Source organism: Protopterus annectens, chromosome 2.part0 (genome assembly GCF_019279795.1).
Source record: "Protopterus annectens isolate FY-2018-M chromosome 2.part0, PAN1.0, whole genome shotgun sequence".
In the NCBI taxonomy this organism is placed as follows: Eukaryota; Metazoa; Chordata; order Ceratodontiformes; family Protopteridae; genus Protopterus; species Protopterus annectens.
In genome coordinates this window covers 269406036-269431452 of record NC_056728.1, presented here as the reverse complement: position 1 = coordinate 269431452, position 25417 = coordinate 269406036, and the positions used below count along the sequence as shown (strand labels likewise).

At 38.5% G+C, this 25417-nt stretch overlaps 1 protein-coding gene across 2 annotated transcripts in view; it reads left to right on the top strand.

Annotated features, from left to right (window-relative positions):
- The window catches only part of PRDM6 (PR/SET domain 6), a 562442-nt gene that overhangs the window by 375921 nt on the left and 161104 nt on the right, over nt 1-25417 (top strand). For both annotated transcript variants that reach the window (XM_044060752.1, XM_044060751.1), the window contains exon 4: nt 16136-16263. In XM_044060752.1, coding sequence (XP_043916687.1) covers nt 16136-16263 — 128 coding nt within the window. The remainder of the gene's footprint in view (nt 1-16135; nt 16264-25417) is intronic.

Sequence of the window (25417 nt, the reverse complement as noted above, 5' to 3'; positions counted from 1 at the left end):
CTCTGCCTTTGAAAAAAAGCAGCCCCTTACAGTCAATGACTAATGGAAGACATTAGATTTTTTGTTCTCCTTCTTCTGTACAGTTCATCAAGATGCCAGATGTGTTTCTCTACTAACTTTTAAGTTGAGTTCACATACTAAATTCAAAATTATTCCTTGTGTCATCTAGTGTTTGAACAAAGCTAGGAAGAAGACTAGCTTTCCTCCAAAGCCTCACCATATGTGAAAACACCACCATGCCTCTATACTATCCCTAATTTTACAGAATGCCCCTGATTTGGCCTCTTATACATGCCGTGCCCATTATAACTCATTGACTATTGCAGTCAGTGAATAATCCCAGACATTAGAGTTTCATATTTTTTTATTAAAGAAAAACTAGGTGCAGCATTCAAAACTTCCCCCTTTTTACTTTAACTTTTCTTTTTACAATACTTAGGTAATATGGTGAAATATCCCTGGTGGTGCAGAGAGCTAGCATTCTGCAATGGTGTGCCAAGCATACAGGTTTAAATTGTTTTAACTACCTTTATGGCAGAATATAAACAGTTATATTTGGTGTCTAGTGTCTCCCCATAGCTAACGTCTTTAGTGCAGCAAAAAAGTATTCTACTATATTCTAAGTGCCTTTTAGGCACAATATAAACAGTTATACACTGTGTCTAGTGTCCACCTACCCCAATATTTCAGGATTTGATCATTGATATAGGTGAATGTGGATGTGTGGCAGCCCTCTACACACACACACACACACACACACACACACACACACACACACACACACACACACACACACACACACACACATGCACTCACACATTCATACACCATGCATACACACAGACACGCACACATACAAAATCTCACTTTATACCACTCATACCTCCACATGCATTCAAGAATGCAACCACACACATGCACATGAGCACACACCCTCCAACACTACTTACCTGCTAAACTCCAGGCACTTACCTCTAGCATGATCAGGTGACCACGAGTTGTGCTCATTAACATGGGTGGCTGATGTACTTTATGCATACCTTATGCAGCTAAGCTGTGTAATTGCTTACCACAGGCATTTCCAGTGGAGAGCACATGTCTAATTAACGTAGATCACTTCCCCAGAATGCCTCATTAGTATTTGTGGTAGGCCAGAAACAGCCCAAGGGCTGTCTCTGAGTCAGAAATGGTAACCACGATGTGTACACTAGGCATGCTCATCATGGTAACCTTTCTGAATTCGTCTGATCATTCTCTCATAAAATGTCAAGATTACTGCATAATGCAAATTTTCTTGCTGTGTGTACTATCATGAATGATGGGTCTGTGTACCTTAAGTAGTTTCTTGCTTATTTGTGAAAGGCTGAAATACCCTAACCTTCTTGGTATATAAACTCTTGGAAGCTGTTAAGGGGTACATAACACATCTTGTCCCTGTTAGCTTAATCTGGAATGTCTTCGTTTTTTTCTGCCTACTCTGACAACAGTACTGCTTACATCTGTTTAACTCATGCTCCAGTGACATCGTCCCCTTCCCCCTAAAAGCACAGTTAAATTGCATCTGTTAAATATACATTTATTATAAAAAATAAGTGACAACATAATTAACATTCATAGAAAGTTAAAAATCTGAAATACTCATGTTCAAAAATGCAGATCAAATATTTTCCCACCAAAAGTATGGAGTAATGCAAACAAATGGCTGGCATTACTCTGAAGCATTTTTCTGCTACAAACATTCTTGGTAGAAATTCTTCCAGCATCCCACAGTTTAACTAAAAATTTACCTAAGGGCATGCTCTGATTTTTTAACTTGCAAACCATTCTGCAAAACTTGTTCATTCTTGACTGAATGTTTCCCCTTGGGGTTCCTGTTGTATGATTGATAATGTGAGTCCAGAAATTCTGAGAAATTAAGTGCATTTAGGAGGAATAAAAATGTATTTTTATCTTTGAGCAAACTGATTACATGGCAGCTTTGCAGTCAAAACCCTTCCACTTCTGTAAATTAAGAATTTATCTTTTCAAACCTGTATTCTTTGAGATCCAGACTCTAACATTCTCTACTCATCCCTCATTAGACCCATTATAGAATACAACACCCCATTTGGTATGTACCTCTCAAGACATCTGCAACAACTGGAAAGGCCTCAGAAATACCTCACTAAAAGAATCACAGGCCTAAAGCAGATGCCCTACGCTGACCGCCTTAAAAAACTCCAGCTATACTCTGTCGCATATCGTCTACTCAGAGGCGATCTCTGCTTAACATACAAGGCCATGTCAAACCCAGAGCTGTTGGACATGCTACACTTAAAGAAATCCCAATCCCTCAGAGCTACACGCTCCAGGGATCTAAACCTTGTCATCACAATAAACAAAACATGCTGGAGGGATAGGTTCCTGACCCAGAGACTCCCCAGACTCTGGAATAGATTGCCCATACATGTCAAGCAGAGTGCCTCTTTGGACCTCTTCAAGAGGAACCTTGACGATTGGATGGGAGAAAGGAAATTCACCCCAGGGATCACGTCAGTCACCCTGCTAGACAGGGGTCCAGGAAAGTAAATAATGTGGGAAGAAATAGCCAGGGAATTGTTATGGCTAGGCTTGTATAGGCCCTAGGGCTGATAGCCTAGTACCAACCTATGAACCTATGAACCTATGAACCATTGTCTTTCTGGATCCACTGATTGGCCTCTATTGTTGTATGCATCACCCTAGAGTAACTCAGTTGTTTATAGTGTCATACTTGTTTTTCAAATTTTTTTTCTTCTGTCACACTGACATGCTCCTGCTGACAGCCAGTTCCTCTCTGGCATCTCCATAAAACCACAATGTATGTGTGTGTGTGTGTATATATATATATATATATATATATATATATATATATATATGTGTGTGTGTGTGTGTGTGTGTGTGTGTGTGTGTGTATATATATATATATATATATATATATATATATGTGTGTGTGTGTGTGTGTGTGTGTGTGTGTGTGTGTGTGTGTGTGTGTGTGTGTGTGTGTGTGTGTGTGTACATATATAGTACATATCTATATGTCACTTTACATTCTTACTGCTAGGCTTTGTACCTGGTGAGCTATTTTGCACTGTGTCTTGAAAAGCATTGACTTTATTCTCAATTAATGTGCCTATTTTCAGTCATTTTACAATGATCCATCATTAAACTCCATTTGAGATACTCTTAGTTCAAATCCATTGTTCTTCATACACATCAATGGGCTTAAATCATTTTAGTGACCAATATGGACATATCAGAATTACACAAAAAAAAACTCAGTGCCCCCCACATCAAGACATCTATACTGTACATTTGTTACCACAGTCTTCTGATCAAATTTCTCCTTTGTTTGATGCCATCTCAGACTACTTTTTGAAAATGGGACCTCTTGGACAATGCCAACAAACATGAGTCAATCAGATAATTTCTCATTACTTTTTTATGCCTCGGCTAATATCCATAAAAAAATTTAGATTTTTTTTTATGTGACATCTAAGTAGTGTTGCTTCACAGCTCACAAGTCATCAAACACTAGCATTCATAAATTTTTTAAACCTCTTGCACTGGCGAGGGTCACAGTGGCAACAAACCAGGCATGGTAGATCAGACATTCCGTAGTCCAAGGAAACGTCTCCATTTCATCATGTGTTGATGCCAAGATGTTTTTTGGAAAGCTGAGAGACGCAGTCCCTCCAGTGTATACTGGCCCTGTAGCAGTGTCTCCTCCCAGTGGGCCATGCATGGTATACCACCCATGAGAGATGCCCATGGAGCACAGTGGTTGTACTGTGAGATCCTTTTCATTAGGTGCGCTCCTTACTCTGTTCCAGACAGCAGCCAGTTTCCATGTGAAGGAAATTCATTTCTGCCCTTTTTTTTTCCACAACATCATCCTTTCAGTCAAAATGCAAAGCTCATGACCAAAGCTGGGAATAAGACACAGACTAGTTGGTAGTTTTGTCTGGTGACTAAGCTGTTACTTCACCACCACAGTCCAGCACATGGCCTGCAATACTGCTGCCACATGACCTATCTGCTCATCTGTCCTCCAATCCCCTCTCTCTTCACTTATTTGTTTACCAGGAAAGTCCGACTTGGAACAACGCCAATTTTCAGCAGAGGCCTGGGAGGAAATGCTCCAGAAGCATGTTTTTGTAATGTGAGAGGAAATCGGAGTACCCAGAGAAAACCCACATGAATGCAAGGAGGACATGCAGACTTCACACAGAAGGCACTGCAGCTGAGAATTGAACTGGAGAACCTCTTGCTGAGAGGTGACAATGCTGCTGCTGCACCACTGCGCTATCCACTTATGAGCAAAACTTCAAGATATTTAAACTTCTCCTACTGAGGTACCCACCCCCCTCTCATCACCTGGAGTGCACAGTCCACTGTTTTCCAAGAAGATGACCTCTGATGTGGAGATTCTGATTTTTATCCTAGCTGCTTCACACTCAGTAGCAGATTACTCCAGTGCACTCTGGATATTACAGTGACTTGAAGCTAAGAAGACAACATCATTTTCAGGCAACAATGATGCAAGTATCACATCCCCAAACTGGATATTTGCTGCTCTTTGGTATTCTGCTGGTAAACATCATAAACAGATGGGGAGACAAGACATTTCCTTGTAGAATCCTGTGCTCACCTTGAATGTGTTTGTTAATACAAAGATTATGGATACACCTCTCATTTGTCCACAATAAGGACTGAGTGGTATGCAGGAGTAATAGCTCTGGAGTCCAATACTAATGTAACACTTCACTCAAAGCATTCCATGGTACGTGGTTATATGCCTTCCCCAAGTCCACAAACCAAATGTAGATGGTACTGGAAAATTCCAGTTACCTCTCCAATATCTCTGCAAGGGCAATGACTTCAACTGCAGTTCCATGGGCAGAATAAAATGTCTCAACTGGTGGATGACATTTTCTTTCCATTGTTGCTGTATATGCATCCCTGAGAAGCTACATGTATAAAACCTCTATAACTGGAGCACACTCTGCAGTTCTCCATTTTGAAATTGGGGACCACCACCCTGATTTGCTAATCAGGAGGTACTGTCAAGTCTTCCGTGCCCACACTGTGAATGACTCTCCAGCAATGTTCAGTGTCTTCAGCATTTCCAAATTATCATATTCATTGGCAAGTCAGCTCCCATAGGGAACTATGTCACTGAGAATACATCCTTAACCGAGTTTACACAGTCATTTATGAACAGTGAACTTAAGTGGACACTTACCTAGCTTTCAACCAACATATGTCCTCTGTGGTCAGGAAGTTCATCAGTATTGCACAGCTTATTAACAAGAGGATTGGTTCTAGGTCCAGGGATGTCATTGTCCCTTCCATTCAGCCCCCCAAAAGGCCAGTCATTGAGTATAATGCCTCCTTTTGAATGTCTCTGTCCAGACATATGCAACAACTGGAATGCCCACAGAGATACCTTACAAAAAATATACTCGATCTAAACAATTTGACATACATGAGCCATCTCAAAACCCTATCGTTAGACTCGGTCTCTTGCAGACTGCTAAAGAGGTGACCTGTGTGTCTAGCATACAAGGCATCCTCTGACCCATCCCTGATGGGCCTACTGCACATCAGCAAATCAAACGGTACTAGAAGGACTCGGTCCAGGAATCTAAACCTCCTCTGTAACATCAACATGCCGTGGAGAGACAGGCATATATTGCAGAGGATACCACTGCTCTGAACAGTCTCCTCTGTCCATGTTCAAGCGTAACTTGGATCTATGGATGGCAAATAGGAAATTTACCCGAGGGCTGCCCCCACTCTACTAATGGACAGAGTCTGCTACTAAATGATTTAGACCATGCTTGGGGCCTTTTAAATATCTGTGGTATCACCTCTTATTATCACTATGTGTAATATGATTCGAGTCAATGAAATGGTAGGGGAAGTTAAAACATGATACTGCTTGGAAATTTGGCTAGAAAGATGGCCTACAAGGGCACATAGCTTAGTACTAACCTGTGAACCTATGACCCTATAAGGAGCACCCTTCATGTGTTCTCTCCAGCTGTTTGAAATGAAGGGTGATACTTTTCAGATTTCTGATGGTTTCACCTCTTTTTGTGCATTCCACATATCATTACTGCTTTCTTTACTACGCCTTCTTACTTTAAAATCTATCTGATATGACTGCTTCAGGTCACTCTTTGTACTTCTGCTGTTACTGCTGTTTCCCCAGCTATGTTATTAGTGTATGTGCATATTTTCCAGGCACACAACTTTGCACCAAATCTGAAGTGCCATGTTATTACTCTTCCTCCAAACTTATCAAATCCCCTCTCATTTTCTGTAAGCCTTTTGTGTATTAATTCTAAAAACAAATGTGTGTTATCTGCAAATATTGTGTTTCCTTTAAGGTCTTCTGAGAATTTCTTCATACAGTTTTTCTTTTATCTTCCAGTATAGCCATTATCTTCATGATTCCTCCCTGCCTAATAAGCTCATCCACTTTCCACCGGAGAACACAACTTAGGCATTCTTCTTCACTCAGTGGAGGTGTGGGCCAAGTGTCTGGAGTCCTCCAGTCATCTGTGGGTTCTGAGGATTTTTCCTGGCTTATTTCCCTTCTCCTGTGTGCCTGACACTTGCTACAACTGGCTGAGCTTGGCAAACTATGGTGTATTCTTCCCCCACCCCTAAGGGCATGCACTGAACTGTCTGTCCCACCCTCCAGCCACACATCCACTCTGTCTGGTTCCAGCCTTCATTAGAACACCACTGGAGGGATGTCCTCATGTATCCTCTCCTCCAGGATAGGAACACCCCACCCTCTCAGCCAACTCCATAAAACCTCTCCTCCAGGATAGGAACACCACCCCCTCCCAGCCAAGTCCACCAAACACCCAGGCTGCTAACTGAACCCAGGTCACCTTAGTGGTAGTCAGGGCTGCATCCCTCTTTGCCACTGGAGTGGCCATTTTTTCATACATTTGCTAACCAGGTTATCCTGGACACAAGCGTCCCTTTTCGGGGACAATATCTGGCTAAGTGATTCACTCAGAGTCAGACATTACTTAGATGGATGGGGAAAAAAATCAAACCCTGTACCCTGACATATGAAGTTGTTCGTTGTCTTAACTGTCTGCACTAACAACATGAGCATAAACAACCATCACCTGTTTCCATTGTCATCATAGCAGCAGAATATGTATTGCATATCTTTAAACAACATGGCAGATCTGGTGGATTTGCTGGGAATAAGATCAGGTTCCACCTGTAGTATTAGCAATCTGACTATGGGAACAGATTTAGAGCATTAAACTTCTACCTGGGTGTGGATTTAGTCTCCTTGGCATAGATATATGGCTGTGGGTTCTTAGCTTATATGTTAAGCTTGCCTACTTAATTTTACCTCTAGTACCATCATAGATTGGATATTGACAACCCACCCCAACCTTACCTCAAATGCCAGTATACTACCAGACCCCATTCAGCGACCACCTACCAGCCTTCATAGACTACCTACCCTCTCAAATAGAAAAACAACACTAATTCACCCAAATCCGCAACCTAGCCTCCTTCAACCCTGAAATCTTCTCAGAATACCTTAAGTACACTGACTGGTCACTCCTAAAAAGACTTCCACTAGACAGCACTGTATCTTATTTCAACCAGGCCTTCCTTACCCTACTGAATAAACTAGCCCCCCTCAGATTCAAATGTATCAGAACCAATCCCTGCCCCTGGCTATCCCATAAAACTAAAAGTATTATGCATCAACGAGACAAAAAGTGGAAACTGTACCTCCTAGAATTTAAACAATTACGTAATCTAGCCAAAAAACTAATAACAAAAGATCGCAAAACCTACTACTGTAAAAAACTGCAATCCATGCACTCAACCAACTCTAAAAAATGTTGGAGTTCCATCTTCTCCATTCTTAAACCTGGTAATAAAGACAAACCATGCCCTGATCCTAACCTTACCAGCCTTGAAACTACCACAAAATTCAACTCATTCTTTATAGACTGCATAGCAAAACTATCCTCCTCCTTCCCTAACCCCGCTCCAACCCAACCCCCTCCTGTCCCCCTCACCCCCAATACTCACCCTCCTCCCTCTCCCCTTTTCAACCTTAGACCCATCACCACAAGCACAATAAAAAGACTACTCCTAAAGCTAAAACCTTGTTGCAACACACCAAACAACCTACCACCAACAAGTAACCGCCGTACATTCTTTACTTGAAATGTTTAAAGATTTCAAACTGAACCTTGACAAATAAATTACTATCTAATATGAGTTACGTTTGCCAAAGCTGCTCAAATGTTCGTAAACTGATTTTCATATAATACTTTCCAATCTATTATGTGTCTGTATATCCTTCTGTAAAGAATGTTATGCATGTGAGCCTCTGGCTTATTATATATATATTTTAAGACTATATTCTCTCAAAAATTATGTAACATGCTTTGCCATAAATGTAACTACTTGTGGAGCCTTTCTCCCCAGGCCTCCACTGAAAATGGGTAGCTCTGACCCAGTGGACTCTCCTGGTCAACAAATTCCAACAAATAAATAAATAAAATAATTAATTAATAAATGAATACATGTAAACTGGTTATTAATTCTTAGTTCTTTAGTTGCTAGCTGATTCGTATGTACTGACTGTACATGCTTCTGTATGTAAGGAATTGTATTGAATTTGAATGCCTCTGATGCAACATTTGCAGCGCTATTCTCCCTGGGCTTCCAGTGAGAAAGGGCAGTTGGCCACAGTTGGGCTATCTTAGTTAACAAATGCCAATACAATAATAATTAAATAAATATATAGTGTTTCACAAATCTGTAGCAGATGCTAATTGCTGAGCATGCAGTTAGCTGCACTTTGAGATATTTATAACTACATACGGATGAATGCTATGCTGATGTCATTGAAGGGCCACAGACCTAACCACTCCAAAAGGGAAGGCAGCCTTTCTGGATGGCTGCATAATGACTACCAAACGTCCTATATTGTGTTTATTCCAGCCCTGTTGGCTAGTGCAGTTCAACCTCTGAAGGCAGAAATGCCTTCTATCTGTGGGTTGTAATAGAATTCCTGACAGCAAAATTAGGCTGTATTCCAGGGTCATTTCCAAGGCAATGGATACTGACAGCTGAATAGTATGATGTCAGCTTCAAGCCACAGTGCTTCAAAGGAGAAGTCAGCTGGGAAAAGCACAAAAGGGCTACAAATCACAGTAATGGGACAGAAAACACACTTACATTGGCCTGGCTTAGTGTTTTTAAGCTGCCATTTTCTTGCTGTTCTGTAATATTTTGATTAATTTGGTCTTGTGAATTCTAATACAGAGCAGGCAATACTTAAATATATCCAGTGATATTTTCTTAACTTAAGTTACTGCAGATGAGAGCACGATGACAACCATATCATCCTAGAACATTTGGCGCCACTGGTCAGCTGTTGCTTCCTTAGTACTGTGGCTGCCTTTATTACAAAATAAACACAATCAAATCTCCCATGACATCATTTATTTAAAGAAACAGCTGCTTAGCTCACACTGACATTGTAATGGGTAAATAGATACACCAGACATAAGACAAGGAAGTGAATAATGCAGAAGGACAGACATGACTACAGGTACTCTTTAATAATAAAATACTACTACTACTAATAATAATAATAATATGCATAATGTACCTTATTTATGGTTGTTCAAGTGATCATGGATCTGACTAATCACAGGAAGCACATGGTAAAAGATAATAAAAGGACACTAATGTAAGTTACCAAAAATGTTACTGTGTTATGTAAGTTAACTAGTTCCACTGTTCCTACCTTGAGAAGAGTACCGAAAGGTAGTTATGTCATGAAAAAATAATAAAACTTAAGCTCAAAATCTACAGTAGCAGAGGCCAAAGTAACCCAATATGTCATCCATAATTTTAATAGGAAGCAGAAAGTTCTTTAATGTGAACTTTTGGTACATTTTCAAGTTGTTCATATATTTATACAAGTGGGGTTTATATTTTTAAACATGTTCACATTAAAAAAATATTTTAAAAGTGCAGCATGATACTTCACAAGTGTGGCATGCACTGAGATTAATGTACATATCCAACATTTTTTGTGCTTTATTACACTTCTAGTCATGTTACTTACTCCAAACCAGGGCGACTGATTTTACTGTGAATGTAAGGGTAAATCCACAAACTATCTGACAGCTTTTAATGCAATTAGAAATGCAAAACATCACAACTGACAATAGGAAAAAAAATGAAACTATTTTACCACAAGAAGTATTTTCTGTTAGAATTTTCTCTTAAGATATGAAGAGTATTTATTTTTACTTTACATTTGTTGACCAGGAAAGTCCGACTAAGACAGAGCCTATTTTCAGAGGATGCTTAGGTAGAAATGCTCCAGACATATGTCTTTAGAATGTAGGAGGAAACCCACACAAACACAGGGAGGACATGCAGACTCTGCACAAAAGGCACCCCAACCGAGAAGCAAACCAGAGAACCTCTTGCTGTGAGTGACAACACAAACCGCTGCACCACTGCAACACTCAGATAAGTAAGTAGATTACATTTAAGGGTAATCTGTGAAGTATATGTTATAATTTGGTAGCATGTGTAAAGGGACAACAAACAATTATTAATTGGAAGAGATGGTGGTATCATAAACACACACAGACACATGTGCACATATAGAGAGACAGACACATAGAAAGATATTTCTGTTTTGCACTCCTGAATGACATTGAGATGACCTATTCCCCAACACAACTATTTATTTATATATACGTTTGTTCTCCTTACAGAGTAAGGGTGCTTGTTTCCATCTGCTATCACACTGTGAGGAATTTATTTTGTATTTTATTTAAATTTGGGTAACTGTAATAAGAGTGCAGAATGGTTAAGGCTTCTAAACTTAGAGTTGGACTGTCTCGTATTAATGTAGGAGCTAGTGGAGAAAAAGTTTGGCTTTGTAGTAGTTTATAGGTTCATAGTTTAGTACTAGGCTAACTGCCCTTGTGGACCATTTTAAGCCTAGCCAATTACCCCATGTGAGAATCAAACCCTGCACCTTGTGGCTGTAAGGCAAACACCTTAATCATTATGCCAACAATTGTGATCTGAGAAGGAGGTCTGCCCTTTGTTTCACAGGAAGTAATTTTGTTTTTCTAGTATTTTCCAATAGTGTTGATGAGTGTGTGATGAACCAGCATATTTTTGGTGAGTGAATGAGAGTTTTATTCTGTTTTGAGGCACACGCTAATAAGGGAGGGCTGTATTTCGATTGGGATATTGAAATGCCATTTTCTATTGCAGTTCTGGAGGGGTATGAGAGGAAGGGGGAGATTTTGTTAGCCTAGAAAAGGAAGAGGTCTATTTTCTTTTTCACTCTTGTTTTGTCTAAGTCTAGGGATAAGATGAGAAAATGATCTACCAGAGTCCAAAGTATTTAAATGAGTTAGTGTTTTTGATAGTGGCATGATAGTGGTCAGTAATTTGTAGTGTGGAAATATGACATACCCACTTCCCCAACTACCCAAGCAGGGACAGGGGCATTAGAACAGCTGCAGCAGCTCTCTCGATTTATGCTGCTTTGGCCCCTTTTTATTTTTAGCCTGTCTTGTGGAGTCCATCTCTTGTACAGGCAGTTCTTATCAGTGACTGACTCTCCACTTCTATTTTCTTCCAGCGGGGCTTTGCCTCTTTGCAATACATTTCTCTTAATTTTCCTCATTAATTTATACAACAATCAATATAATTCTCAATGATTTTTTCAGTTTCTTTCCAGTATCTGTATTTCAAAAGTCCTCCCCAACTTTGCTCTCTATTGAACTTTTATTTCAACATTGATCTTTTTAAAATGTAATGTTTTATTATTTCTTTATAACAACACTAGTCTAATTCAGACACCAGATTTGCAAACATTGCTTTTTTTATAAATGGTTCAATTATACTTATAAAATTTCATAAGTAGCATATATATATATATATATATATATATATATATATATATATATATATATATATATATATATATAGTGTTTTACCTGATCAATGTCACTCTTCAACAACTGCTCTCAACATGTCTCCTTTCTCCTTGACGGTCTGTGCCTTAAGATTTCACCTCAGTCATTTTTATGTAAAACACCTCAGTCTAACCCAGCTATTTGAAATCCCCTTGCAATATCTCAGCATTTTGTCTTCCTACATTCCATTTATGCCTTCAAGCTCCTTATCTGTCTCTGACTGTTTGAGGGCAGGCCTGCTTACTACAAATTAAGGCCTGTACTTATATTAGTGGGTAACTATATATTCCAAACACCTTCTAGATTGTTTTATTCAAATATTTGTATAATGCATCCCTTCCCTCACATCAGTTGCATTACTGTGCCCATACCTATCAACTTCTTATCACAAGAAATCTAGGCAAAGTCTGAAATAATGGGGGGGGGGGACAAAGGCCTAGAAATAGGGATATATTTTAAATATTATTCTTAAGCACTTAGAAAGTTACTAGAATAACAAGATTTGTGTTAGCATGTATTTTCTGCAGGATAAAAACCTGAAACTCAAATGTATGTTATTATTTAGTGACTTTAATACTCTGTGATTTGCCAGAAAACCACAAACTGTATGAGAAACAAACCAAAAATATGAGTAAAAATTTGGACATTTGAGAGGTATGAGTCTGTGTCCCAATCCATTCCACATTATCCTTCATACAAAGCTAACTTTATTCCTTCCATAAATGTCTCCTTCATTTCTTTAATGCAGCCTTCCAATAACTTATAGTTATGGTTTTGCTTGAATATTCTGGTTAGTATTATTATCTCAGTGTTTTACACAGCAGCCTCACCTTGGACCTGACCCCACCTCTCATTCTAACTGCAAACCTAATTTCATAATCTGTTCCTCTGATACCTATCTCCCATGTTAAATGCACATGTTTTTTCTCTAAGGACCCTAAAAAAACATGTTTTGAGCCCACCCCCATACTAATGTATTTTTGTTTTATATGGATGCATGTTGGCAATGAAGCATAATAATTATGTAGCATTGTTTAATTATGTATTATACATACTCCACTGTGTTTATGATTATAGCTCAGATGATATTCATGGGTTTATAGGTAGGTACAAGGCTATCGGCCCAAGGGCCTACGTAAGCCTAGCCAGCATGGTTCCATAGCTTACGCCACCCAAGAAAGTTATTATCCTGTGCCACTGCTGTGCAAAGACACAGAAGTGATCCCCGGGGTGTATTTCTATTTCCCCATCCACTCATCAAGATTTTTCTTGAAGAGTGCTAATGAAGAACTTTGCTTGATGGGTAGCTTGTTCCAGAGTATAGGAAGTCTCTGGGACAGGAATCTATCTCTCCAGCGTGTCCTGTTTATTGAGGTGACAAGGTTTAGGTCCCTAGAGTGTGTAGTTCGGAGGGATTGGGATTTCTTTAGGTGTAGCATGTCCAACAGCTCTAGGTTTGACATAGCTTTATATGTTAGGCAGAGATCACCTGGGAGTAGGTGATATGCTATGGAATAAAACTGGAGTTCTTTGAGGCGGTCAGTGTAGGGCATTTGTTTTAGGCCAGTAATCCTCTTTGTGAGGTACCTCTGTGGCCTTTCCAGCTGCTGCAGATGTCTTGTGAGGTACATTCCAAAAGGGGCATTGTACTCTATAATGGGTCTAATGAGTGACGAGTAGAGGGGAACAATGACCTCTCTTTTCCTGGATGAGAACCCTTTTATGATGAGATGTGCCACGTAGAAGGACTTCCTGACTACTGTGGTGATGTGACTATCAAAGGAGAGACTACTGTCCACCTGGGTCCCAAGGTCTCTTATCACACATTCGGTGTTAAGTAGATTGCTGCCTATGTGGTAGTTCATGGGTACAAAGTTTTTACCAAAGGGGATGACACTGCACTTTTTGGCATTGAGCTTGAGGCCATGGCTTATGCAATGTCTGATGTCTCATGGATATGTACAGTCAAATTAAACACATTACCTTATTGATCACTCTGTACACTGTAGCACCTCTAGATTCTGGTAACAGGATAGTATCTTGTTCTGAATTATTGTAGTTAATCATCTTTTCAGGACCCTTTTATGTACTTATATCCTTTTGGTAAATGCCAGTTTATGATGGATGTTTATCTCTCTCTCTCTCTCTCTCTCTGTGTATATATATATATATATATATATATATATATATATATATATATATATATATATATATATATATATATATATATATATATATATATATATATATATATATATATATATTTATATATATACACACAGTATATGTGTATATAAATATAAATATATATATATATATATATATATATATATATATATATATATATATATATATATATATGTGTGTGTGTGTGTGAGTTTCATTGGTTTGGTTAATCGGGAGTTTGGTCAACTATACTGATAGTTGATGGGTGTGCGAGACTGACAGTCCCTGGGTAGGGGAATAGTCCCTTTCTCCAGGGATTGTGCAATCTCAGAGTTAGTATATATAAGTTATGGGGGGGGTGGGGGGTGCATTCCCCACATGGGGACTGCAGGAGGGCTTGACCCCTGCAAAAAAGGATGTTTTAAAGTTTCATGTACTGAGGTTCTTCCTCCATGCATGTACTAGGAAATGAACTTTTCTGTTTTTGACATACAGTGGTTTACCTTCAGGATGTCAACATTCATCTTAGTCGGACAACTGAAGGGAAATATATATGTGTGTGTGTGTGTGTGTGTATGATATGCATATCTATATACCCATAAGTACGTGTATGTTTTTCATCAAAATGTAGACTTGAGGTTCAGTGAGCACGGGAGTGCCAAGTGTGTGTTGGCTGATTCTCGTATTGCAGAATTGCAATTCAACAACTGTCCTTTAGAGAATGCCACTGTGCATTTGCTCATATGTGGACGACATTACAAATAGAGATTGCTGTACAGTTCAGATTGGGAAATTTACCCTTTTCCTCACTATAGTAAGATCTCAGAGTTGGAGTGAATGTATAATTTGCTGGGGGTGTGGGGGAGCAGCCCCCCATATGGGGTGTGCAGGGGGGCTTGCCCTCCAGCAAAAACATGAATTACAGTGATGTGCAGTACTGAACTGCATATGTTCATACTGCTGAAAAGCAGGCAGGTAAGTGGCAGCAGGTAAAAAAAATCAAAGACATCGAAAATGCCGACTTCGATATCCTCGGTATCTGGTGTTCGACCTTTTTAGCTAATTAATATGCACACTGTTGGTATTTCGGCTGGGTATTTTGAATACATTTCTTTATGATGTTCGAGATTTTGATAGAAAACCATATGTGTGTGTGTGTGTGTGTGTGTGTGTGTGTGTGTGTGTGTGTGTGTGTGTGTGTGTGTGTATGTGTGTGTGTGTATTATATATATATATATATATATATATATGTGTGTGTGTGTGTGTGTGTGTGTGTGTGTGTGTGTGTGTGTGTGTGTGTGTGTGTGTGTGGTATTAACCAAGGTGAGAACCTATGGGACTATGTTTCTTGTTAAGGCTTGGTGTAGTCAGCATACACAGCCACAAGTTATCTGATCCAGCTGGATTCCATCAGGGGAACCCTTCCATTTAGTCTATTTTTTTTTAATACTTTCTTTGGAAAAACTACAGAAATAAAAGTCTAACATAATTTAAACGTCTTGAAATTTCTGAATTTATTGGTTTCATGATGATAACCTTGGATGAATGTGACTGAGATGTGATATGAACTATAAACCTGATACAAAGAATCTTTTAATTCAGATTTTCTTATTCATCTATGAGATCATTATTTTATAATTGGTTAATCAAATCAGTTAACATTCATTTGGGAACCCAGCAGCTTCCTTATGGTAAGATAAATGCCTTTAATACAACAGACAATGTCATGATAAGTGAAAAAAAAATATCCATGCACTGTCAATTGTTGTCATTGTGTGTGCTGTTTCTGCAGACAGAGAGACAAATCTCATTGCTAATGGCTATAGATACAATGCGTGGACATTTGTGTGACACCATCAAAGAGGGAAGATTTATTGTTGATGATGCCTGCTAACCACTTGACCTTCTGGCCCTTTCTTTAGATATATGACCAAGAGGGAACACTACAGCACTTTATTGATGGTGGGGAGCCTAGCAAGTCGAGCTGGATGAGGTATATCAGATGTGCAAGGCATTGTGGGGAACAGAATTTGACAGTAGTTCAGTACAGGTATGTTGCCTTTTTATACAACCATTTTATCTTGTTAGCAATTATTTTATTCTGTCCAGTACTCTCACTGCCCTGTAGTTCAGGCAGAAAACCAGCCTTGTATTAAAAATAAGTTGGATGACAAGCTTTTGAATGTTACAACATCTGAAGTTAGTTTTGTGATTTATTGTGATTTATCTACCATGCTGGAAAACAGCAAATACTTTTGTTGTTTTGTTCTTGAGTACATTTTTGCTTGCTGCATTTGCATGGACCCCACACCACCACTACCAGGAGATAGCAAATGCACCCATTTCACTGACCCATCCCATTGCCTGAACCCATGAGTCTGGAAAACACTATCTGCATTGCAAAACTGGTATAATCTATAATGAAATCACCTACTTTAAAAAGAAAAAACACTAAAAGCCACTAGATATGAAAAAAATGACAAATTAATGTTCCAACACACTGAAAAACAAGACAAGACAAGACAAAATGGAAGCCAAACTAAAACTGATGGACAAAGTAGTGTCTGCTGAAATTGTATGATCTTTGCAGTTGCATTATATCCCCAATATTTCCATGCAAGTAGTGACTTCTCCTCATAACCTCTTTCATACATACCACACACACATGCGTGTGCACATGTGTGTGTATACACTAATTCCACTGTTTCCAAGCTATATGGAAGCTAGCAGCTCCACAAAATGAGCAATTTTGTAATAGCACATTTCATTTCAACACAACTGACAGCTTTGCTGTTAGGTACAGAAACACTTCATTAAACATCACTTTTGATCACTTTTTTTTTTGTTAGAGCAGGGCTGTCCAACTGTGAGGCTATCTGGGGCCACATATGTTACGTGAGCTCAGCTCGAGGGCCAAGTACACTTCAAACCGTACATACCGATAATGTGGCAATCCCATGCAACTGTTTTGTAATTAGTTGCTATAAACATAAATTCTCTAGTGGCTTGGATGTTTCTCCATTACCGTACTACAGAAGAATACTCAATAGAGTCAATACAATGCAATGATTTGTCAATACTATTATTTGTCATTATGTTATGAATTTCCTGCAGAGTGCAGAATGCAGATACTGCAGATAGCAGAACATACATTTGCTATACAATTTACTGCTGATAATCAAAATGTAGGGAACCATCACATAATTTTAAAAACTAGCCACGTCAGTGGTAGTGTTACTAATCTAATAGAAATTTTGATGAGAGACTTTATCGCGTGCAATGGCAGTAAAGTCAACAGCAATACTTGTTGTAGCTAGACGCAGGCATGCACCCAAATTGTTGCTAAGACTGCTGTGCGCCTTAGATTTTACGTGTTTCATCAGGGAAAATGTATTTTCACAAATATAAGTGCTGCCAAACATTGAACACAGTTTCAAGGCAAACTCATGTAAGTTGGGGAAATGGTCAATTGTAACCATCTTCCAAAAGTCTTCGTGCTTCACTTTCTTTGACTGGAAGAATGGATCTGCCTGCAGCTCGCATAGTTCTAACTGGAACACTGATGGCTGCTGACTGACTGAAGCTTGGACTGGGTTATTGAACAATTCCAGGTTGGGTTAAAGCTTCTCGAAGTCCTGAAATCTGTCACCAAAGTCAGCTGATATGCTTTCAAGAACCTCAATGTGTGCACAAAAGTCCGCAAACTGAATGTCCGACATGAGTTCAAGGCATGACTTGAAGTGAGTAACATCATTTTTACGCAAGTTTGTAAAATGTTCTATTCTCTTGCAGAATGACTCAATGTGACCCACAAGAGTTGATACATTCTGATTTTTCCTTTGTAGTTTTAAATTCAGAGTGTTCAAATAATCCGTTATATCAGTCAAAAACGTCAGTGAGCAAAGAAAGTTGGCATCTTGAAGTTTCACTATGAAGTCATCAGTCTTTGGAATGTTTTCTTCATTAAGAAATGACAAAATTTCTTTTCTCAAAGAGAAAAACTGGGTCAAGCACTTGCCAGCACTCAACCAGCATACATCTGAGTGAAGATGTAAGTCCCTGTACCGTGTTTCAAACTCTTTGAGAAATGCCACAAACCTCCTGTGCTGATGTGCTTTATTGCCGCCATGGAAGATATTGATGACGACTATGACCGTGTTCATAATGTTGTGAAGTTTGACATAACGGCTGCAAAAGGCCTCCTGGTGTATAATAGAGTGCAGGTATACACAGTCAATTCCATTTTGTTGCAAAAGTCCTACCAAGCCACCTTTACCGCTTGTCATCGCTTTTGCACCATCAGTTGTAATGCTTGAGCATTTTTCAAATCCACCATACTTTTTCACTGCTGTCGTCAGTGCATTATAAATGTCAATAGCTTTCATACCAAAATTCAGTGTCACTATCTCCAGTAGTTCTCCATTCTTGGTGAGATTATCATCAATTGTTCTAATAAAGTAACAAGCTCACTGATATCATCCAGTGCCAACGAAAAGTATTTGCATTGATCGATTATGTTTTTCAATTTTTTTTCAACTCAGCTACTCTCCTGCTGACCGTCTGATGAGAAAGAAAAACGGTTTCAAAATTATTTTTCATCTTCTCATCGCCAAATGCTGCGGCCATTTCCATTGCGCAATGCTTTACAATCTTACCATCTGTAAATGGCTTCCTACTTTTGGCCAATTCAAGACTGACAGCATAAGACTCAATGACACTTTGGGTATGACTGGTCGACGGTTTAAGCATAATGACTTTCTGCTTATTCATCTTGCTTTTCAAGTCGTTAAAAATGATCAAACGGGCTTGATCCGTGTACTGGTCACACTTTTATTTATGGTGAGTTTCATAATGTCTCTTCAAGTTATATTCTTTTGCGACAGTTATCACTTGCAAACAGACAACGCATTGAGGCTTACCACCGTTTTCTGCAAACAAGTATGTCTTCTCCCACCGACTTTGGAATGTATGGTTTTCTGCATTGACCTTACGCTTACCACTCATGATTATGGTCTGAAGTAAAGTAAAGTAAAGGACATTTAGCTGTAGCACACTACAATAGTTTCATATTGAAACTTCAAGACACTGACTTTCTCTGCTCACTGGCGTTTTTGACCAATATGACATGTGATGACTGTGTGACGTAATTTCGCAACGCAAGAATAGGCGAGATAAAAAATGAATGAGGTTTCGTGTAAATGGCGAATCCTACCTAAGATAGCCAAAATTTGTCAATGCATTCTGGAAATGCAAGCAAAACTAATATTAATTGTAAAAATTTAAAATCTGTCCTTTTTATAGATTTAAGGTTGCAAACTGGTTGTGGGCTAGACAGTAACCTCTGGTGGGCCAGATGTGGCCCCATGGGCTGCCAGTTGGACAGCCCAGTGTTAGAGCATTTTTAAAAGTTGCTTTTGAGTCACAATAGGATGCCTTGGAAAGTACCTGAAACTAGGGGAAAAAATCATTGAATTATTGCTGGTTAAGAGAGTTATATCAAAGACAAATCCTTAGTACTGGCTTCGGTAAAATTTTAGTTATGAATTACACAGATGCAGCTCCAACCATCATTTGGCTGGGCATTCATAGTAAATAAGTAATCTGCAGTAAACAGTGATGCATAGCAAGTAACAAGCTTACTATCTATATTTCTTAGTAGGATGAAAAACAGACAACAGTAGAAAGCAGTGTGATAACTGTGTGTACTTTGACTCATTTGTGGGAGACAGGCAGACAAAGACAGAGAAAGAGAAATTTTATTGAATGGTCTTTAAGTGAGAGATGCACTACATTTCTTTAAAAATAACATTTTTTCCAAAGAGCCAAAGTAGTTGTCCTTTGTCAATCACATTCAAAGACAGATATATACAGTGACTACAGTTATTGCCAAACCAAGAGTATTAAAGTCTTTTAGCTTTAATGAACCTTTGGACATGTCACCTTCTTACATTGTTACAAGGAGCTACTCATCATGCATGCATGCATTTGGGTAGGAGTTACATGCATTTGGGTAGGAGTTACATACATTTGGATAGGAGTTACATGCATCTGGGTAGGGGTTTTACAGGAATGCAGCACCAAAGAATGCCACAGGCAGAATGTATTAAAAATGTACACATCTTCAGAAGGACCACTGAGAAAGTAATACTGTTTGAGTCATAGTTACAACACCAGCAGAAGAAAGATGCATATTCAAGCAAAAGATACGAATGTGTTCTACGAAACTGGCCACATAATGTGCGTTAGTAGCTATTTGTGAATAAAGAAGTGCCAGAAAAGGCTTTCCTGGGTGCCTAACAGCCACACATAGTTAGTTCCATTTGTTATAGTGACCAGAGCTACACTATGACTGGTCATTCTTCATATCCTGTGAGGGTCATGAGGGTGCAACAAGGCTTGCAATCCATAGTGATGCAAATTTAACTCTGTCATATGGAGAAATATGTTCACATCACAAAAAAGAGGAAATACAAAAATAAAACAAAAAGGCTCTGTCCCATAGATGACAGCAGTAATTTTTCCCCTGAGATGTGATTTTCTAAAAACACACGATATTTGCAAGATGTAATATCACCTTACTATTATCTTGCTTATAACATGTGTTAATGTTTGAATGGCCTGGGCTAGCAATGTATCATATGCTGTTGCATTGGCAAGTAACTGTTTCAGCCATAAATGCTCTTTTTTTCATCTATATAATAATAGAAACAAAATGAGTTTGCTTGTGTCATACATAACCACACATTAATAAATGTATCCAGACTCCAACATTAATATGGTTAGATCGTAAATCTTAAACTAGTAAAAGACCAGCTGCTTGGAAAAAATACACTGACATAACAAACTCCCAAACCATTCTCCTAATTTAGTTCACAACCTTTTGTAAACACAAACAGCAATATACCCCTTATATGTATAAAATGCAAAATTGAACCATGTTAAAACCCCCACACAGTCTACAACATAGATCAGTTGATGCTGAACATAGGTGCAAGCCCCTATTATCCCCCCACCCCGCCCAACCTTATAAAACCAGCACTGAGATTGCCCTTATCTTGTGGTAAGTGCTGTTCAGGACACAGAATCACACATACACCCATCTTGTACAACAACTGCCTCTCACACCTTTTGCACAGTCTACACCAAACTCACACTATCATAACATATTTCAGCTGACCTAACACACAGTCTCATGGCAACATTCTCCTGACCACACACAGACTCTCATAACTACTCTGTCTCAACCACTCAGTCCAATTAGAACACATCACAACCCATTCCTATATAAATCTCCAAACAGTACACCTCACTACTCATTTTCACCAACACACATACACATTTATTTATTTATTTATTTTACTTTTCTTAACTGGGTAGTGTCTGGCTGGGCAAGTAGCCCGTTTTCAGTGGAGACCTGGGGAGAAAGTCTCCATAACAATAGTACAAAAAAAGATTACAAAAATTTTACAAAGATTTATAAAGAATGTACAAAAAGTTTAACAGTTGCCTACAATCACAATTTACAAAAAGAGAATGTAAACAGAAAACATTACATTTCCTAAGCCTTACTACAGACAGTAATATGAATCTCATTAGATATATAACTAAAATAAACCATTGTGGTATTTTCATTTGATAGAAGATAGACAAGGAGAAGATAGAAAAGAAACATTTGATTGATGGCATGAGAAACTAGCCAGGAGTATTGCAGAGCATAACCATTGTCGAGTAAGGTATTCCTTTAGAAGTTGTTTGAAGCTATGACTATCTGTGTTTTTTAGGATATTCTGGGGTAATAGGTTCCATTGTTTGGCTACTTTGAAGGAGAAGAGAAAGTCACGGAAGTAATTATGGGACTTTGTAAGCTTGAGTATAAGTTTATCGGATGACCTTGGGGTCCTGGGGTTGGTATTTTGTTGCACTAGGTTGGAGAGTGCAGGGCAGTTTTCAGGTTTGTGGATAATGCAGTGGGCAGTGGTGAGCTGATTGAGTGGTAACAGATTGGAAAATTCAAGCCAGTGTAGTTTTTGAAGAGCAAGACAATGGTGGATCCTTTTGGGTATAGTAGCATCAAATTTTAGCAGGAATCAAGCAGATGTAAATCAAACTTGTGCATGTCAGTGAAAAGTTGAGAACAGCAGAGAAGAGTAGATAGGAGGTGGGATCTGGCTGTGGCTAGTCTGGCATTTTGCGTAAGGTAAGGTTTGGCCCTTTATAGTGCACCAAGTCTGATGTGACCTTTTTAATTCTGAGTGATATGTGTTTATCGAATGTTAGGTTGTTGTCTATTGTGAAACCAAGTAGTTTTGTATGGTTAATTGGTTCTATTATAGTGCCATTAGTGGAGTAGATAGAGAGAGGAGGTGGTTTTGCTTTAGATTTCCTCTTGGAGAAGATCATTCATTTTGTTTTGTTTGGGATTAGGATGAATTGAAGTTCATTTAGGTAATTTTCAATATCTAGAAAGGACTTTTGTAGTTTGTCTTGGAGTTCCTGGGGTGTGGGAGCAGAGCAAATAAGAGTAGCATCATTGACATATTGAATAATAGAAGCAGATTTAGTGGCAGTGTTTAGACTATTTGTGAATATAATAAAAAACAGAGGGCCAAGAATGGAATCCTGAGGAACCCCAACAGAGACTGGGGAGGTGTGCAGAGAGTGTATTATCCCATTTAGTTGCTCTTGTCTATTAGTAATGCAGCTAAAGAACCAGTTGAGAGCTGTAGAGCTGAGGTTGAAGGAGGCTAGAATGTTGAGTAGTAGCTGGTGGGATACCAGATCAAAAGCTTTGGACATATCAAGGAATATAGTAGAGACTAGTTGTCCATTGTTTTTGAGGAGGTTGATGGAGTTAGTGAAACTTATGAGGGCTGTGGAGGTACTGTGTTTTGGATGGGAAGCCGTGCTGTGAACTAGATAAGAGGTTATTTGTAGTGAGGTGGTCTAGGAGCTGCTTATGGGTACATTTCTCTAAGATTTTGGCTAGGGGTGAGAAAATGGCAATGGGCTGATAACTAGACAGATCTTTAGATGGGCCTCCCTTGTGGAGGGGGATGATATGGGATATTTTACACATCATATGCTTCCAAGTACATAGCACAACACATAACACCAAACATTCTCTCACATTCCAATATCATTAAAACACACACAAAAATGGCACACGCCTAAGGTGTCAACTTGTAGGAGGACACCAAAATTTAAAAGTTCAACAGCTTAAAAGCTGTTATTAAGGGACCATGGTTACTTCTTAAATAGCTTGTGATCTGTCTGTTGTTCTGTTATTTTAAAAGTAAAAGCAACAAAAGTTTGACAGTTTATAAGCTATCTTTTTAATGACTGTAATTGCTTAATGCCACCTACTAAACTTGAAATTATGCCATTGACTTGACCACACGTAGTCTTAGTCTGTCCTACTGTATAACTTGTTGCATCTCCTAACTTTCTTTCTCTGTTAGTAACTTATGCTTAAACTAACCTCCTAAACCCTCAGCTCTACTACTACTATAGCCCTACTATAGCCCCCTCCTTTCTCCCCCCTTCTCATTCTCCACACTGTTTATCTCCCCCCCACTTCCTATCAATGTCTGTACATTTTCCTTCTTTTGAACAATGACTATCCTTTTGTTTTTACTCTTATATGTAGTAAATTTAGACCATTGCTATCAGTGCAACCCTTAATGTCCATCATTTTTTCTTTTGTTTTTCTCTTTATAATTAATTTTTATATTTTCATTGTTATTTTTAATAGTTTTTGTCCTATATGTTTATCTTTGCTTATGTTTGCTGGGGCTCTTTCCCCTTGGGTCACCACTGAAAATGGGTTGCTTACTATCAGTGCGATGCAAGTAGTTAATAACATTTTCTTTTTTACAGTTATTTTGTATTGTGATTATTATTTAATATTTGTATATTGTCACTTTATTTTTACTTATATTTCCTGGGGCTTTTCCCCTCAGGTCTCCACTGAAAATGGGTTTGTTTGTAAACTTAGTTGGACTAACCTAGTTAACAAAAGTGAAATAAATAAATAAAAATAAATAATAACAACCTGAATGCTGCCAAACTTTTTTTTAAATGTCAGCAGCGGGGTGCATCAAATGAATATATTACCCAGAGTACCAAATTCCTTGTTACTACTCTATACATACAGAAACCACAACCTTTTAGGCACTCCACCATACAATACATACCATACAAGTGAGTAAAATGTTGAAACATAAAATGTGCTGTATCTTTATGTTAGAAGTTTTAATCATGGTTTGCTTTTAACAAGAGCTAGGAATGCACATTTGTAAAAGACAGTAAGAAGGAGGGACAGTGAGTAATAGAATGGATGTCATAGATAAGGGGTGTTGAACAGGTGGGCCAAGGGCCATAATCCATCCCACCAAAGCATTTCATCTGGCCCTCAGTAGGTCAGGCAACAAACTGTTTTGAGTGAACAGATGCAATTTGGACATGGTAGTGTGCGTCCCCCATCTTACTAAGTATGGTGAGTGGCACCTGAACCATATGGTAAGTAGTCCCTGAGCCAAAAAGGTGTATGATGCTTAGGAGAACACAAAGGTTTTCTAAGCATATGAAAAAATAGCTATAATTCTATATCATCTCACTATGAAATCATATTAATACAATGTAAACACTACAAAATGTTATGTGAGTTTAATCATTATTTCCTGTCCTTATTATAGTACTGTATGAAACAGTGTAACTAATATATAGTAATGGCACTAACTATAACTCGATACTCCACTAGCCATATCTGTAACACAGATAAATACCAGAGATAAAAAGGCAATTTCTTTTCTATTGGAATCACAAAGGAGATGGAAAAACAAACCAGAAATGAAAACCATGAAGATGATTATATCCCCCTGAGTCCATCACTGGATATTATTCATAAACAGCTTATATACAGACCCACACACACACACACACACACACACACACACACACACACACACACACACACACACACACAGTTATACAAAGTGCACACATATACCCAGTTTGGGAAATCAGGAAAATTCAAAAGCAGCTTATAGTAACGAAGATATATCTTTATCTGTATCTATATCCATATATATATATATATATATATATATATATATATATATAGAGAGAGAGAGAGAGAGATCAATATATATATATATATATATATATATATATATATATATATACGCAGATAATAAGGCCCAGGA